This window comes from Daphnia pulicaria, chromosome 8 (assembly GCF_021234035.1).
Source record: "Daphnia pulicaria isolate SC F1-1A chromosome 8, SC_F0-13Bv2, whole genome shotgun sequence".
Lineage (NCBI taxonomy): Eukaryota > Metazoa > Arthropoda > Branchiopoda > Diplostraca > Daphniidae > Daphnia > Daphnia pulicaria.
In genome coordinates, this window is record NC_060920.1 from 15,507,817 (window position 1) to 15,524,748 (window position 16,932).

General features: G+C 37.7%; 4 protein-coding genes and 1 long non-coding RNA gene across 7 annotated transcripts; 4 read left to right on the forward strand and 1 right to left on the reverse strand.

Annotated features, from left to right (window-relative positions):
* Positions 1-584: 584 nt before the first annotated feature.
* Positions 585-1,345, forward strand: LOC124312023. Its single transcript, XR_006910281.1, has 2 exons — positions 585-825; positions 1,026-1,345. It is a non-coding gene; the product is annotated as an uncharacterized LOC124312023 (long non-coding RNA).
* A 1,931-nt stretch (positions 1,346-3,276) lies between these two features.
* LOC124312022 (protein LTO1 homolog) lies at positions 3,277-3,960 on the forward strand. The gene has a single exon (XM_046776415.1). The coding sequence runs from the start codon at positions 3,410-3,412 to the stop codon at positions 3,932-3,934; it is 525 nt and encodes a 174-aa protein (XP_046632371.1). The 5' UTR covers positions 3,277-3,409; the 3' UTR covers positions 3,935-3,960.
* On the forward strand, positions 3,949-5,712 carry LOC124312021 (probable methyltransferase-like protein 25). 3 transcript variants are annotated; one of them, XM_046776411.1, is made up of 4 exons: positions 3,949-4,953; positions 5,020-5,187; positions 5,255-5,404; positions 5,466-5,712. In XM_046776411.1, exons 1-4 carry the CDS (start codon positions 3,949-3,951, stop codon positions 5,568-5,570), a joined length of 1,428 nt encoding a protein of 475 aa, XP_046632367.1. In that variant the 3' UTR covers positions 5,571-5,712. The 3 variants fall into 3 exon arrangements, with proteins under 3 accessions (XP_046632367.1, XP_046632368.1, XP_046632369.1); XM_046776412.1 differs by lacking the exon at positions 5,466-5,712 and having other exon boundaries at positions 5,240-5,322; XM_046776413.1 differs by lacking the exon at positions 5,466-5,712 and having other exon boundaries at positions 5,243-5,320.
* On the reverse strand, positions 5,562-10,843 carry LOC124312020 (Fanconi anemia group I protein-like). Its single transcript, XM_046776410.1, has 13 exons — positions 10,548-10,843; positions 10,196-10,485; positions 9,928-10,128; positions 9,645-9,859; positions 9,201-9,569; positions 9,024-9,134; positions 8,846-8,963; positions 8,551-8,784; positions 8,322-8,483; positions 7,992-8,256; positions 6,444-7,925; positions 6,004-6,351; positions 5,562-5,917 (listed from the first exon to the last, which is right to left on the reverse strand). Exons 1-13 carry the CDS (start codon positions 10,656-10,658, stop codon positions 5,726-5,728), a joined length of 4,098 nt encoding a protein of 1,365 aa, XP_046632366.1. The 5' UTR covers positions 10,659-10,843; the 3' UTR covers positions 5,562-5,725.
* A 2,609-nt stretch (positions 10,844-13,452) lies between these two features.
* On the forward strand, positions 13,453-14,842 carry LOC124312028. Its single transcript, XM_046776421.1, has 5 exons — positions 13,453-13,590; positions 13,656-13,875; positions 13,965-14,081; positions 14,192-14,409; positions 14,493-14,842. The coding sequence occupies exons 1-5, from the start codon at positions 13,552-13,554 to the stop codon at positions 14,646-14,648; spliced, it is 750 nt and encodes a 249-aa protein (XP_046632377.1). The 5' UTR covers positions 13,453-13,551; the 3' UTR covers positions 14,649-14,842.
* Positions 14,843-16,932: the final 2,090 nt, after the last annotated feature.

Consider the following 16,932-nt stretch of genomic DNA (forward strand, 5'->3'; position numbering starts at 1 on the left):
CTCGTCTATTTTTATATAAATCTACATAATTTTCCGTTAAGATATTATAAACACTGATAAATTAGTGTATAAGCTAGTACGGTCGTCGGGACTCAGGTAGTCGGGACGAAGCCCCATTCCCCCCGCCGGTCTTTAATGGCAAGTGCCGTACAAAAAAAAATCCCAAATTTACGTCATATCTTGAAAACCGTTCTTCTTAGCGAGTTTTGGTCTTCGTTTTTTTGTATCTAAACTTGTTTAAAGTTATAATTATTAAGAAAAAACTGAAAAAAAATTCCGTCTCCAACGGCTTTCATTCAACGATGGCGGCGGCCGTGGGCCCACAGTCGGGGCTGTTTAGCGCATGAGTTCGTACCAGGTGGTAAAATCTTGCGAAATTAATTGCATGTGATCGATTAAAGATAGAGAAATTCTGTGTTCAGAAAATGAATTGGCGTGTAATTATCTCTCAAAAAATATAAAAATGAAATTATGCGCGTAAAAAATGTGCCTCGGGCAGAAAACTGCGATAAAGTTTTTTCGCCTTTCCTGTGAAGTAAAACACTCGTACTCCCCTTACGGATGGTAGTCGACACTCAGCCGGACTTCGGCTCGTGTTAAGCCGATGATTTTCCCTCCTCTCCGGTGTGTTTAGGGATACTTTCATTTTCATTTTTTTTGTTTATGGCTAGATGGGAAATCCTACTTGACGTACCATAACAATGAAGACATATTTTTTTGGAGTGTTATTATGTGATTTTTTTCTGTTTTCATTTTCATTTTGAGTATGATTTGTAGCATACCGTAAGTTCAACGTTAACTATTAGGAAGAATACAAAGTAACAGGTAATTATACAAGGTCAGGAATATTTAATTCTCTAATGTATTAGATAACTTTTAAATTTTGCTAATTTTCAATCTGCTGAGACTGATATATTGAAACCTGCTTTTATAGTCAGGTCAATAAAGATAAAGCCAGTCAACATTGAAAATATTAACATAACAGAAGCAGATGTAATATATATGTATTTTCTTATAATTATTAGGCATTGGAAAGTTATAATCCTACAGCTAAGAGACCAGACTATTCCATCCTCATCCATCTTCGCTCAAGTCAGCACACCTCATGGTCATTCGACAGACACTTTTCTCCTGTTGCATGGCAGTTCAAGCTAGATTATACGCTTGAAGAATGGTTCTTATCTTTCTAAACAACTTTTGTAAGTTACAAGATATGCATCTTATACAAGCAGAATTCCTTCCTCAAAGGCACAGTTCTGAAGTAGTATGATAGTCTTACATATTTTTACCCTTTCCTAAAACATTGCTGACTTGATAAATCAAAATATATAACTTTTTCACTTAATGAAAGCAGTTTTCATGTTAAGAGACAACCAAGGTGTGATTACTTGTTAAAAAATAGACAAAATTTAAACCATAAGAATTGTTCACTGATTTATTATTGTAAGAACTGAACGAGATGAATGCACTTCATTAGATTATTCTCATCATAGGCTTTAAAAAACAGAATTGGATTGATGTAACTTGGCTGACAAGGATAAAAAAAATCATATATTAAGGTTATTGTTTGCTAAATCAGTTCAGTTAAATTTAAGATTACCTGGCCATTTTGAGTAGACATTTGAGAAAGACTTCTCAGAAACATTTCTTGTGATGTTCCAGGAGTATTGTTTTGAATTTCGTACAGGTATCCAAAATATGTTCATCAAAAAAGAGATTAGCAGGTTCTTCCTTATCCTTTCCTGGTTTACCTGGTAGCCATTCTGAATAAACGTACTCTTCATCGAGGGCCTCCCTACACGCAAGAAGTGCAGCTGAAACTGGCAGACTTTAAATCGAACCTTCCTAAGAAAATACAGATATTTGTAAAGACTTTCGATTGACAATAAATGTATGTGCACAACATGTGCACGCAGAAATCATGATTTCTTAATGGGTCCGTATATACCTTTTTAACTGTGATAACAGTATAACATCGTTGGTTCCGGTATTTAATACACAAGTGTCCAGCTACAACTCCAACACCTGGAAGGAGGGAAGCAAGTTACAGGAACGTCTATAAATAAGAAATAGTGTAGTCACAACAAATGCTGAATTCAAAAATGGCCAAACAATATCAGTACCTTTCTCAATTTTTTGACCAAACTCGTTCATAAACTCGGTTGGTAATAGTTGCTCAGTTGAGTAGTTTTTACTTGTTTTATAAACTCTGGCATAAAGTGGATTGAAAAAATGGAATGCATAATCACATTCCCAGCATAAATGTTGCTTACAATCATAACAGCATACGAGGATTCGGCCACTTTTCTTGCACACAGTGCACACACTATGAAACTGACTTCTCCTCTTGAGTTGGGCATTAACGAAAATAGTCCGTATTTCTGTTGTCCAAGCTCCATGAAGAGCTTCATTTCTTGACTGCCATTCTTTGCCTTTCAGTCTTTCTTTCCTGAGTTCCCTTTCCTTTTCTACCACTTTAGTAAAAGCATCATTTTGTATGTCTGCTGCTTTTTGAATGTCAATCATCACATTTTCCATTATTTTTTACCCTGAAACAAATAGTAATAGAAAATAACATGCATTAAATAAGGAAGGAGTAAGTTTGGGAAACACTTACTCATCTCATCAACATCAACAGTAGTTTCAGTTGGATTCGTAACATTCTGAAACAAGTCCAAGCCTTCCAGCGGTGCAGCTGCTGGATGACCACCAGCTTCTACATCCGCAGGTGGAAAATCATCTTGTTAGGTACGTTGTTATTTGATTTGATGCCATCTACCTACATGAACTAGAGTTTGGCTTGTGGGTTTTAGAACAGGGAGAAGCTTTGGGCTTGAAAAATGAAAGATTTGATTGTTGTCTGAGGTTTGAACCTCTATTAGGCTCACCCAACCGCTGCAATATCTTTTTGGCGTTCTTTTCATCTTTCTTTTTCGACTCATTTAAATCTGTTTGAATAAAAGAATTTGAAAACATCTTACAGATAACGTTTCGAAAAAATGTAAGAAAAATACCTGGGTCTTCAGGAGGTTGATCCATTTTCAGAGCACTTACTTAAGTTTCAATAAGACCGAACGAAATATTGCTTAAATTGTCAAAGCTTTAGCAATTAGCAGACAATACTTATTGTTTACCTTTAAGAAAAGCTACCGGCCTGCCGCCACCGAGTGGCGCTGTGATCTTGGGGAAATTATTTGCCGCGGCAGTACGTACCGCCGCGGTGGTTGTCCCGTCAGGCGGCGGTAAGTACCGCCGCGGCGTGTTGAGACCAAGTTGGTTGATAGATAGAGCTCTTTTGTTTTTAATTTCAGAAATTCGTCTGCCTAAATCATCGCATACGAAAACGTGGCTAAACTGTTCATTTTTCTCTTAGTTAAAATGAATTCACGATGAATTCTTTACACTTGCTATGGCTGTGAACAAAAAAGAAAGCGATTTCGATATTCAAGACGCTTTTGATTCATTATTAGTGTCTGAAGACAATTTAGTGGCAAAAGCTTATGAAGAAGGATTACTTCAAGGAGAAATAGTAGGATTTCAAGAAGGATTTGATTTAGGACGTCAAAAAGGGAGCGAAATTGGGTCGGAAATTTTCTTCTATCGTGGGTTTGCTAAAAGTTGGATTGCTTTGCTATCGGGTGATTTGAGTGAAGCTTTCAAACAACTACTGGAATTGTGCCCTGTTTCCTTAAATTGTGATGTTTTACATGAGATATATCAAATTGAACTGAAAAATAAAACAGAAGAGGCAGATTCAAAATCTCTGAAAGCATTGACAAAACTGCTTACATTGCTGGAACGTTTCCCACAGGAAAATCCAAAAAATCAAGATATTGTAAGTTTACTTCAAGACATTCGTGCCAAATTCAAGCATTGCTGTGCTATCCTCAAAGTTGATGCTAGCTATTCTGGTAATAATCAACTGAACTTTTGATTTCTAAATACAATATGGGAACAAAACGTGAAACTGCTCTGGCTGCTCTAAAAACACTGTCAACATTTCTGGAGCCATTTCTTCCTATTGTAAACACACACATGGTTCACTTTTATACTGATCAAGTATTTGAAAAATTAAGTCAAGATTTGCAGTCAGATTTGATGGCACTCTCCGATACTCAGATTGCTGAGCTTCCCAACGATTATCTGAACATCAGTAAAAGCAAGCCAAGTTATATTGCCTCAAATTTACTCCAGCTAATGGAAGATATTGATGAACACAATTTAGATTCTTTAAATGTTCTTGATGATCTCCCATCAGTGTGGAAAGAGATGGATATAAAGCCCTTAACTTCGTTGATCCATTTTGATAAATTCATGACGGTGAAAAAATCTCACGAGGTTGGAGCCCTTTGCGATACGATAGCATCGTTTGCAAATTATACTGATAGCAAACTGATTGTTGATTTGGGTTGCGGAAAAGGAGCGCTAGCATCGATGCTATCATTGAATCACGGATTATACGTCTCCGGTATCGATGCTGCCGGTTTTAGCGCTCATGCAGAGGAGGGAAGACAATCTATGCTTCAAAAGACATTCAAAAGTCATGTGAAAAAAGCACGTCTTACAGAAGACGAAGAAGCCGTTGATTTGTCAGTAAGATTTAGGCGCTCAACGTTGTACTTATCAAACAATTTCGACATCCGTCCTCTAATTGAAGAATGCAGTCAACATTTTCAACAGTCATTTAACCAAGTTGGTTTAGTGGGTCTACATACTTGTGGAAATTTGGCTTCAACTTCAGTGCAGCTGTTCGTGAATTCGTCCGAGTCTCGTTTCTTGTGCAACGTTGGCTGCTGTTATCATCTCTTGGACGAATTTTTCGACAAAAGTAACAGTGGACTTGAACAGGGTTTTCCCCTTAGCAGCCATTTGAAATCAAAGAGTTTTTTCCTGGGAAGGAACGCCCGAATGGTCTCTTCGCAGCCGCTAGAACGATACGCTACGCGCAAACAAGTACAGTCTGATTTTTTTTTTAACGGAAAACGAAGCAGTACTAATTATTGGTTTAATTTAATTTAGATGCAACCTGATGTTCTTTTCTATCGCTCACTTCTACAAGTTATTCTCGAAGAAAAATTCCCTTCTACGGATTCAGTTGAATTTCAAGTGGGGCGTCTGCGTAAACCTGTCAATAACTTTCGAGACTACCTTCAGTGGGCAACAAAGAAGTTAAAGTTGAGTTTAGAGGTAAGTGATAACTTAATCATGTAAAATAAAATAAGAACAAAAACTTTTAAAGTGGCATTTGGTATAGTTGACGGATGAAGAAATCGAAGCATATCTGACCCGTTACAATGGAGATAAACGAAGACATTTGTATGCCTTCTTTCAACTTCGTCTACTGCTGGCCAGTTTAGTTGAATATGTCATTTTGCTAGATCGACTTGTTTACCTTACAGAACAGGTATTGTTCAATTGCACTATAAGGATTATGCTGTACTAAATCCTATTCTTTTCAATCCCAGGAAGTTGTAAGCAATTCTTTCTTGGTACGGATATTTTCGCCCGTGACATCTCCACGTTGCTACGCCCTCTTAGCCTTTAAGAAGCTCAAAGAAAAATCCATATAAACTGTGTAATGAATGAGCGATTAATGAAAATATAAATTCTTCGAGTTGGCGACACCAGAAAATTTCCACAAAACAAAATTGGCGAAAACAGTAAAAAGTCTGAAGACAACTTAAAATACTGGGAAGCGCAACTAAACGTACAGATATAAAGGAAGTTATTTGGAAGCATGAGCCTTGCCAACAGATGTGAATTTTCCACGTCCTCTTCCTCGAGAGCGTCTTGCTGTACCCCTTCCGCGGCTTTCGTTGAGCCCTGATCTATTTCCGCTGTTGGTTGCTTCGATTTCGTCATCCTCCGACTCCTCTGGTTCCGATGCTGATTTCTGAGCATTACCTTCCAATGCTTCCTATCGGTACGGTAGTATATATAAAAAAATATATTATACAAGAAAAACAAAATAAGTTTAAAGAATAAAGGGGAATTTTGCCTTACGTTGACTTTATCAGCTTTGATTCTGAAATCCCTTGTAGTACCCAGTTTGGATCCAAACGATAGGTCTTCCTTTGTGCGTTTGGTAACTCCCAATATGGCTTGATTGTATTGTTCCGAAGCGTAGGTTAGGGCTGGTATAGACCGAGCACTTCTGTCCATCTTTGGGGCGATAACTTTATCTTTATCTCCTTTCTTGCGCTTCACGCCTTTCTCTTCGGTTTTCTTCTCATCAAGATGCGCGATAAAAGTGTTGAGATTTGTTGTCAACTGAGTAGCAATCGATCTGACCAAGCTTCGGAATGCAGGAATTATTACTTTGATTTGTTTCTTTGCGACGCGACTCATCGTCTGGATAATGTTGAAAACAAAATAGAGAAATTAATTATCAAGCATTAAATAGAAAGCAAATAAACAAAGGTAAAAAGTCTGATTGCTAATACCGTGTAAAATGTAATCGTTAGTTTAAGAATCAGTTCAGAGTTGGGACCAGGTCGTATGTCTGCAATAACTAGCTTACTTAGCGCTACGGCGACTAATTTCAGCCGTGCGTAAATTGATTGTTCAACAACTGGCGATGCGTCTCCACGATCGACAGCTCCAATTCTAGGCAATGCCCACTCGACAACTTGAATTAGTTGATCCAATCTTGCTATCAGCACAGTTAGAACAACAGCGGCTGTTTCTTCGTTAACTGTTGATAACTTGTTCGGTCCCGCCTCATCTTCGTCGTCCAAGGTACCAATAGCAAGACAAATTTCACGAGCGAGCTCATCCAAAGTGCTTGGACTGGATTCTGATGCCATGTTTAAGTGGGTAAGAAGATTGATGAGGACTTTGACAATAGATGGGTCGGTGCACTCAACATCTTTGCAAAGTCTGTGCATCCAATTGAACAATTCTGCATATTCAGTGCCGGCGGGGTCTAACTGATCTGATAGAACAGTCAATGTGCCAACAACAGGTACAACTGCTTTCGCGACGAGGTCTTCGTTCTCTCTTCCCGACAACAAATGGTTAAGTAAATCTTTAAAGTGCTTCAAAGACTTCGAAATTTGATTTTCCAATGGCACTGCCGCAGCTGGTCTGTCCACTTGATCCATAGCCATCAACAAACGCCCCAGTTTAGTAGGATGGTGCTTACAAAATCCTTGAATTATTTCAAGAAGGCAATTTAAGGCAGCACAGTACATGACTGAAAGAGGACCTTCGGGTAATTTCGTTGCTTTTTGGCAATGGAGCAGTAAGGCACATCCAATAGATCCACTGAATTTAGACACACTTTCAGCACTTAGTCCTTCTATATCTCCGGTATTACGAAATGCCTGATATTTAGTCAGCGCTGACTGGACGACCCAAAGACGCAGTCCATTTTGCGATTTGAAAAACTTGAATATATCTTCTTCGTTGCGATTGGCACGATCACTCTCGTTCAAAAAGTTGATGAAAAGAGCAATACTATGTAGACTTAGAGTGCTCATTTCAAAAATCTTCTTTGGCGCTTTCGGAGCTTCATCCTTTTGAGGCGATTCTTCGACAGAGTTTTCTTTGTCTTTGTTGTTTTTCGCTTTCTTGGGAGCCTTGCCTTTTCCTTTTCCTTTACCGGAAGATTCCGTGAGAAGTGCATCGAAACGGGCGTGCATATCGTACAACTGGACTAGACGTTTTGCCGCTGGTATACTAGTCGTGGCATTTTGAGCGAGACAGAAGTCGGCCAACGCAACACAAACAGATGACAAAATCTGGACCTTTAAGTGGGCGCATGGTTCCTGGACATCCCCTAGCGTGTAATCATCAAATGAAGATTCGGCCACGCTGGTGACCGCTTTTCTTACTGACAGCACTCCAAGATCTACTTGGTCTTCGCTCTTGGGATCAATGTCTTCTTTTGTAATGTGTTGATTCTTGCCGCTTCGCAAAATGGTCTAAATAAAAATAATTTAGTAATTGTAAATATAAATGTTACCAAATTACTACGGAAATATTATTACTTGCAGAATGGATTGAATTAAGTGCCCTAACGGCTCTACCACATGGGAATCATGGCCATCCTTGGAGACACACATTTCTACTTGGATGAGCGCTTCGGGATCAACAAAAAACTTCAAATGACAACGCAACATCTTGATGCATTCGGGGAGAAGTTCAGGATTACGTGAAACTACTTCTGGCAGATTTTGATAGAGTGTCAAGCGAACTGCTGCTTGTTGACTCAAGGCGCAATGAAGAAGCTTTAACAGTTCACCACAAAACGCCCTAGATTTTTAAACAGACAAAAGTTAAAAGAAAAAATCTTTGTGAAAGACATGTTTGCATTTTACCTGTTAGAATTCGATGTTTGACTATGATGCACGTCTACCGTAGCTTGACTACTCATGGAAGTCTGACTATGAGACGAGCTCAAAGTTGGAGTATAGAACCGAAAATTTTTCAAAATTTGGAGAAAACCCACCACTGCAACCTGCCTTACTTCTTCCAAACAACTGGATAAAAATAAAGTTTGTATGTAAAACAAATCCATTTTTGGGTTTCTAAAAAGTAACTTCATACCTGTGTAGCAGTTTGCGTAGCACCAAAAATGCACTGTCACGCAGAGCACCTGACGAACGGAACAAGGGTGAGATACCCGAGTAAAGACGCTTTGCAGAAGGTAGTCCCCGATATTCCATACTGTACAGCAAGGCTGTGAAAGATAATTTGCATTCTAACATGCTAAGCGGGTTATGTTGGACCATCAAGCTAATAGTTGTGATGTACTGTGAATCGTTGCTGACGTCTTGGAGTCTAAAGAAGCAAATTTTCCCAATTGAAAACGAGCCAATATTAGCAGAACCAAAAGAATCACCTCTCTACGAGCTTCTTAACAATGAGGGAGGCCGAGTCTGGGAACTTCCTTATCATTTGTAAAAGAATATGCGAGCCGATTTGCCAGCATTGCTCAGTTACAGTTGCGGAAGTGGAGCCTAGACATATACAGTTGTGTGCTATACAGTGTTCGATATCAATTAAGATTCTAGGTTTACCTGTTGAACTCGATGCATTTGCTGTAGCAGCACTAGATCCAGCGACCCCTGGGCGGCCAAAAGCGCTTGGAGTTCGAATTTCCAACAATCCAAATGCAAATAGTTCAAACCCTGTTAAATACATATCGGTTAAGCAAATCACAATTTTCGATCCGTCCCCTTCTTTCAGTAAAATACCTTTGACAATGTTATCTCCTTCACTTGTGCCTTGTTGCATAATGGTATCAAGGATCTTTTGAATATCGATTTGTTTGCCTAACATCAATTCCCTCATCCATGATGAATGGCGCTGTCTTTCATTGGATCGAAGAAGGCGTTGCACTATTTTCCGTAATAAATCTATAATGTCTCGAAGTTGTGGAAGGGCACCCAACGACAAAGCAACCTCTAGTATGAAAGGGTCCAACACAAGTTCGGGAACATCAACTTTACTACGAAGAAATTTCACAAATTCTTTGCCGAGTGGATGTCCGGTGGCAGCTGCTCGGGAAATGTGAAAAATGGAAGTAGCTTTAGCTTGCAAGATTTCCTTGGGAGACCCAGATTCTAAGAAATTAGAGAAATCCAATACATAAATAAATATAAGATTGATGAAAAAATATTATTTTAAAACAATGCTACCTATTTCACTTTCTATATCCATTGAATTTCCTCTAGAGCTTGACAAATTAGCAATTTGACCACATCTTCTCAGCTTGTAATCAAAATATTTTGTCAAGTGCTGCAATGGGACAAGATGATCTGACTGATAACACAAGAAAAGTAGTTGGTAAACAAATGGAGGCACTTCTTGTGGTTCCATCTCAGGTACAATGGTGCACAATTTTAAAACAAATCTGGATAAATCAATGGAACAAGATTATTAAGCAGAACACTTTTGACCATTTAGAAAACCTGGTAGTACTTGTTAACTGTGCTGGGTGGAATCTTCAATTCTCTCAGTACTGCAGTAAATGCTACTGCATCATCTGTTGCAATTTCAATTTCACAGAGTGAATTGATTATCTCACTACAATATTCTTCACCTGTTAAAGTATTCCCCTCTACATTAACTCTGTTCTGTTTTGCTAATTCAGAAAATATCATCGGAAAGAGTGACAGCCATCTAAATAAATGAAAGTTGATTTTAAAATAAAAACTATTGGAGTTTATTAGAATTTTGATACACTAACTTTCCCTTTAGGTTTTTTCCTTTTTCAATAAAAGATAAGCAAAGCTGCACCAATTCAGCCAAGTTATTACTGCTTAAATCATGGCTGTTCAAACTCATGAGATGGACGATGTCAACTGCACAGTTTTCTGGTACAGCTTCACTGTCACACAACTCAGTTAATATAGATTTCATCACATTGAGCAGCAAGTTGCTTCTGTGCTGAGTAGTGTTAGACAATCCTTCAAAGATAAGGCGTATTAAATTTGGTGCCCCATTAGAATGGACAACATCAGGAATCGCTTTCAGAATCTATAGAAAGTGTGTTTGAATTATTAAAAAAAAAATTTTATAAAGTATGTATGAAAAATTACATCTTCTCTGCTTAGTTTATCAACGGTTTGTTGCAACGCATCCTTTTGTTGTTGACTATTACTATTTGATTGCAGCAACTTTGATAATTTCTTTACCACATCAACCGCCATATTTATGAATATTGCTGATGAAACAGCTTGGGCAATCTAAAATCTAGTATGCCAACAGTCGCAAAACAAACAATATAAGTTGATTCTTATCGATTCCCAGAATTAGACTTGTGTGCATTATTCAAAGCACACGTTGTAGAACGTAGAACGAAGAAGGAATAAGGAATGAGTGTCTTCCCGCCCTCCAAATAGTCCAAAAGTTTATCGTCTGATCAGTGTTGTCAGTTTTCTACTACACGATTTTTGTTTGAAAATACCAGAAAATATTGAAAATACGGAACACGTCCCGTGTTCGGGATCGGACAAATTCACAAATTCACGTAAATTCTTGGATTTAAAAAAAAATTACAAGCAAGACGTCGACGAAAAACGTTCATCACTCTGAATTCGTTTTTTGAGTAAAAAACAAAAACAAACGATTTTTTTAATAGGGATTCTCCTTGAATTTTAAAAACATCGTATTTCACTCACTCATTCACTCGATCTTCTTCTCCAGTCCAGTGAGTGCTCCAGTCTCAATTGTATTTTTTACTTGCAAACACCGTAATCACAGTTAAGTAATAATGGGCGGTACCAGGCAGTAGTCTCCAAATAACTAAAACGTAATTAAATATTTCATTTATTTTAAAATAAATTTATTTCGATCATTTATCTTCAGTTTCATTGTTTTTTATTTGTTCAAACATCAGGATGATAATTGATAACTGTATAGTTGACACAATTTTGAGGAAAAGTGCATCCAAAACTAATTGGGATGGGCAGTTGGCACCCAGTGACACGGGTACCTGATTTCGGTTGCCAAAGAAATCAAAAACCTGTTTTTGGTATTTTGAAAGCACTAAATAAGTTGGGTAGAAAAAAAAACTGCTATCCGTTTTGGATTTCCAAAGTGAACTAATCATTGTAGGCTAATGCAGTTATAGATAATAGAGGTTTGCCATACCGTTTTTTTTTTTTGTAACGGAAAATGCGTTGGTCAATACAAATCAATTTCGGTCCCTTTCAATCCTGTTTCCCGTTTTTTTTTTTGAAGTTTCTAAATTCTTAAGATCTAAAAGTCAATTTATTCATAGATGTCGTCTGTATAGATTAACCGACCGAACTAACATTTTCGATCCAAGACGGCAAGACGAGTTTTATAAAAAAAAAAACAATGCCGCAATCTTCACAGTACAGGAAAACTGTACCGTATATCTTATTAAAAGTGTTGATTCTATCTTATGGTTCTGAGATACCGGTATCGACATATAGTTTTCTTCTAACATGGTTATTGGCATCATTTTGAAATCGTCTCACGACAGATGTTTTAGAAAAAAAAAAATAATGAACACATTTCTGCGATTTATAGAACTACAGGTCAACGATCGATATATTTTTTTAATCGGTAAATTAAAAAAAAAAGCGAGGGCCAACATGCCACCCATGACGATATTTAATGAAGTTAACAAACTAACAGGTACGTGTTCCGGTTGCGTCCCCATTGCAGCGCAATTTCCGTCTAACGCCCTTAACTGAAAAGAAATGAGAATGACAATGAGTTCATTGGCCATTTCTACTAAAACCAGAGCGGCAACATAATTTCATCTCTTACGAACGTCCTTCACACTAACCTGTATTTCTTTCTTCTCCATACATGATAAAAAAATGTTTTACATCGCTGGTCAGCAACCAGTTCACCGTTAAGGACTGGGAAGGGCTCTCCTATGAATAAACTCAATCGAAAAAGGCAGCATCTGCAATGAAGTAGCATGGATTTGGGAAAAAAATCATCATTTTTGCGTTTCCTGCTTTAAATCCAGTTTCAGAAACCGACCATTCAGCAATCTATTCCAAAATTGTCTTCACAGAGCAAGCCAATTAACATTTTCCTAAATAAGTTTATGCGGGAGAGAATAGTTTTTTATGCTTTTGTTGTCTGGAAAAAATAAGGAAGTTCAATCTTGAGTTTAATTGTCCATATACGTCGAACAGGACTGACCAGAAGGGTCGGAAACTCAAGCTTGACTTCACGAACCATGTAATCATATTACGTTTGTTCCACGGCCATTTAATACCAAAAATTCACTAATGTGCTAATCAAAGAAGTGAAGATGATCAGAAAATGAACTCGGAATTCCGGATAAGAAATTATTGTCGTCATTCCAATCATTATCGTCACATGTATAGAGAAAAGAAGACAAATAAATGTTAATTTAGGGTCGGAGGGCCCAGTTTCCCCATCCCAAACGTTACGTAAAGAACTGTAATAAACGTGGTCAACGTTCCAATTCAATACCATTGTACAAATCAGTGCCAGGTTGCAAGGGCACAAGGAAGTGGAAGGAACACGACAACTCAAAATGAGGGTGTTGTTTCATCGACTTGCATCTTATTAGGCAAATGAGTAGCTATTGGTTAGAGCTACGTTAGAACATGTTACCTACCACGAGGACACGGGAGGACGTCGAACTGTCGCATGGATATCAAGACATTGAATTTCGGATGAATGCAAGCGCTAAACGAGTTCAAAGAAAACCAGTTCGAAAATATAACAAAGTGCACGTCTCCGGCTAGCTTTTTCACCTGACTCCTTAGCCTTATTCAACTTTCAACTAACGGAATGTCGTGATTATCATCTTATAATCACACATGCTCAGACATTTCGTGCAATCTGCCCAATTTGGGTGACTCTTCCAACGAGAAAACAAAACCAAAATCTCGGACAGGAACAACAAAAATAATTTTAAAAAATACACGTTTTATACAATAAGCATTGACACAAACGTGTCCCATCCCCAATGCTATATAACTGCCGTGTGCTCAACTTTGTCATCATTCTGTTTGAGTTGCTCGTCGAGGAATCAACGAAAATTCTACTAGAGAAAAGAGGCAGCTTCCTCTTCATTCATTAACGATGGCATTTACAAGCCCCGTTTTCGCTTTCACGTTGCTGGTATGATATCCAGAGAGACTCTTTTACGTTGTAAGTATATTACAGAATATTCTTTTTTCAAATAGATTGCAGCGCTATGTTGCCTCATGGTGACGACAGCAGAAGAAGATGTAGCTGTTACACCGGAAATCCGCGAATCCAAACAACTTGTCTACGGACCTCAGTTCTATCCCTCAAACTCGCAATATTATTATCCTGAAAGCAACCCATATGGAAATCCGTTTGGAGTACCGGTAGAAGGCGTTCCCAACTACCAGGGAGCTAGAATGTCGTCTGCACCATTAGGTAACAAATAAGCAGTTAACACATTAAGGCATATAAATAATATCATATAATAAACAAAACTAATGTGTTTTTAACATATCGAAATAAAGATGATCCCAGTTCTCCTTCCTGGAGGTTTGTGCATACCGGAGGTCATGATAAAGTGAAATGGTGGAAGCATAACTTTCATAGAGAAGCAACTGTTATAATGAACCCGGCTGCAGCAGGTAAAAGAAAACTTTTTTTTTTGTGTACTCGGGTGTACTAGATTATTCTTCTGTGTTTCTAAATTTTGAATTTGTTTTCTCTCTTTATCTTTTCTGTTTATTGGCAATAGAATGCATTATCACAGTACCCGCTGATCCTGCTGTCCCTCAAATTATTACTGATGGTCTTGGTCCTTGCAAATACGCAACGCAAGCGGAACAAGGAACTATCACAATTAGATTCGCGGCAGCTAATCAAGCTGCTTTTATTGCGATTACAGCTAATTCCCAAAGGAACACTCGAGTCAAGCTGACATGCACTAACATAGCGGGTACCAATCTCTTTACGGTAAGTCATCCATGCGACGTAAAAACTGAAAAGTTTCTGAAAACAATTATAAATAAAATTTATCATTTTTGTTAATTCCATAGCAAACCGGTCGAATAGCTGCAGTCATAAATACTCCTGTAACAGAGATTGGATTCATGCAAATAATTGCAGTTTCAACTGCTGCTGCAGCTGCAGGTGCAACCTCAGTGAGCTGCAATTGGCATTCGTATCATCATTACACAGGAACATATCCTTGAGGATTGCACATCCGCAGTCTACAGCCGACCAGTGTGTTGCTTCAGCTCAATTCCGTTGCTTAAAATCGTCACTAATGTGTCAGTGTATAGACTACATTTGTCGTATATAGAGACGATCTATGGTAGTATTTATTTCATTCCCCAAAAAGGTCTGATTTTAGATGCCTATTAAATAAATACACATTTGCAAAAAAAAAAAATGGCTTTTACCTGATGTTATCCGGTCTATTAAATCCATATTAATAAATATAAAATACTAATATAATATCCGGCCAAATAAATTCACATTCATGGGTCAATTTCATAAAGCATTTCAAATTTTTTTTTTTTTAAATGGCAACTTTAATTTCTTGGTTTGCAATATTTGGACGTCTTTCATGCGACCTATACTCGACAAGAAAATAAGTTAGTTAACAATAATATTAAAGACATCATTGATTGTTCCCTCTGAAGAACCGGATTCGTTGTAGGATCCATTAGAGTGCGCGCGCGTTTCCCTCTAATAGCGGTCTTTTTTTAAAATTTGTTTTTGGTGCAATTTATTGATTTCGTGATTTCTTCTTTGTCATGATACCATAATTTTTTTCTTCATATTTGAAACTAAAGTCTATCAGAACCATGGGGGTTGCTTCGATGCAGTGGGGGCTGCCGCTGCGTCCCGGTTTCTCAAATAAGGTCTTTTATACATGATTGAAAAAAATGACATAAAATAATACATTTTAAATTATTAGAAAAATACGTCAGGGGAAAGTCTAAAAGAGATTTCGCTAATAACGTTACATCAAATACAATTGCCAATATAAAAAATGTACGTTGGTCTAGTGGCTAAAGCTTTACACTACATTCCTTGGGTCAGTGAATCTTAAATATTTATACAATAGTCTTATTAACTTCTCCAATGGAAATTTTTTTAATGGAACCTCTGGCGATATACAACCATTCAAAGGATATTTAAATACCTTTAACAATAATTTAAATGCCGTCACTGAATAAAGACCTCCAGTAAGACTGAAGAGATAAATTTATTTTAAAAACACAATCCAGAAAGCCGCATAAAATCAAACTCAGGGGCTTTTATCAGGGGGATTGGTCAAATTTTCGTTAATATTTTGAAACTGCCCCGCTGTCTTTCGTGCTAATCGAGTTTATATGATATGCGTTGGCCGTCTGCAATAGCATGATTGCAATTCATTTATACACATTTATCCTTTTATTATTTAACATTATTTTACGCGCAAAGGAAATTATCCTATACATAAATTTGAAAACAACGATATTGATGTTTCAAATTTATCAGTGTCTCCGCTAGTATATTATTAGTTGATTGATTGTCTTATTATTTCTGACCAAATAACCCCATCCAGATTTTACGGGCGATTCTAGACGTGACTTCCGCTCCGTAGCCTTTACCTGATTGTGTGTGCATTCAATAACAACTCATTACAGAGAAATAATTAACTGACGCGGGACACATCTTTTAACACGTCGATTGCCAAAGTCGCTTATTATTTCATTCAACATTTCCATAAATTCTGAATGACGAAGTCTAAAAAAATTCGCGACGATTAAAGTAAAAATAAGTTGACACAGCATTCCTTATTGTGACACGTAAATAAGAAAAACAGTCGATCGATGATCGATGCATAACCACTTCAAGAAAACAGATCTGGTGAAAAATGTTCGTCGTAATTACGGTCTACTTTACTCTCACTGCATTTGGATAAAGGGTGATGCTGTGATAATTGGTTTGTGACGTACCAGGACACGAGAGGGCATTGAACTATCGGTTAAAAGAAAACCTGTCTACTTGCATCATTGGATGTACACGGATTGGAATAAAAATTTTTAACACAAGGTCGGAGCGGTCAACCCACTTCCATAATCCCCAGTGCAGTGGCAATGCACAGCATTGTGTACAATGTTTGGGTTCAACCAACGAGTCTAGTAAACGAATAAGTATCTTGTCTGTATTGCCCAGCCACGACATAACATGTTTCAGGACAGGAAACCAGTCAGGAAGATTACCATTACCCTATTAAAATATCAGAGGTTTCTTATTGTTGACCGTCGTTTCTCGATATATTTTAGTTCAAATAACGGAACCGCTATCTTGATCACACACCCACCCTAAAATGTCACACAATTTCCCGAATATGGAAATTCAAACAAGAAACCAAAAAAAAAAAACTTGAAAACTAGTTGCATACCAACTCAGAAAATACACACATCTCTTGAAAAGAGCATTCCCTCAAAGCCCTTCCTGTCTTCCCCAATACCTATATAA

Coding starts and splice junctions, on each gene's coding strand:
- LOC124312020 (XM_046776410.1), bottom strand. CDS start 10,658: ATGGCGGTTGATGTGGTAAAGAAATTATCAAAGTTGCTGCAATCAAAT. Junction 8,964..9,023: donor AAATGCATCGAGTTCAACAG/GTAAACCTAGAA, acceptor GTATATGTCTAG/GCTCCACTTCCGCAACTGTA. Junction 5,918..6,003: donor TCAAAGCTGATAAAGTCAAC/GTAAGGCAAAAT, acceptor CCGTACCGATAG/GAAGCATTGGAAGGTAATGC.
- LOC124312028 (XM_046776421.1), top strand. CDS start 13,552: ATGGCATTTACAAGCCCCGTTTTCGCTTTCACGTTGCTG. Junction 14,082..14,191: donor AATGAACCCGGCTGCAGCAG/GTAAAAGAAAAC, acceptor TATTGGCAATAG/AATGCATTATCACAGTACCC. Junction 14,410..14,492: donor CGGGTACCAATCTCTTTACG/GTAAGTCATCCA, acceptor TTAATTCCATAG/CAAACCGGTCGAATAGCTGC.
- LOC124312022 (XM_046776415.1), top strand. CDS start 3,410: ATGGCTGTGAACAAAAAAGAAAGCGATTTCGATATTCAAGACGCTTTT.
- LOC124312021 (XM_046776411.1), top strand. CDS start 3,949: ATGGGAACAAAACGTGAAACTGCTCTGGCTGCTCTAAAAACACTGTCA. Junction 5,188..5,254: donor AGTTAAAGTTGAGTTTAGAG/GTAAGTGATAAC, acceptor CATTTGGTATAG/TTGACGGATGAAGAAATCGA. Junction 5,405..5,465: donor TTGTTTACCTTACAGAACAG/GTATTGTTCAAT, acceptor TTTCAATCCCAG/GAAGTTGTAAGCAATTCTTT.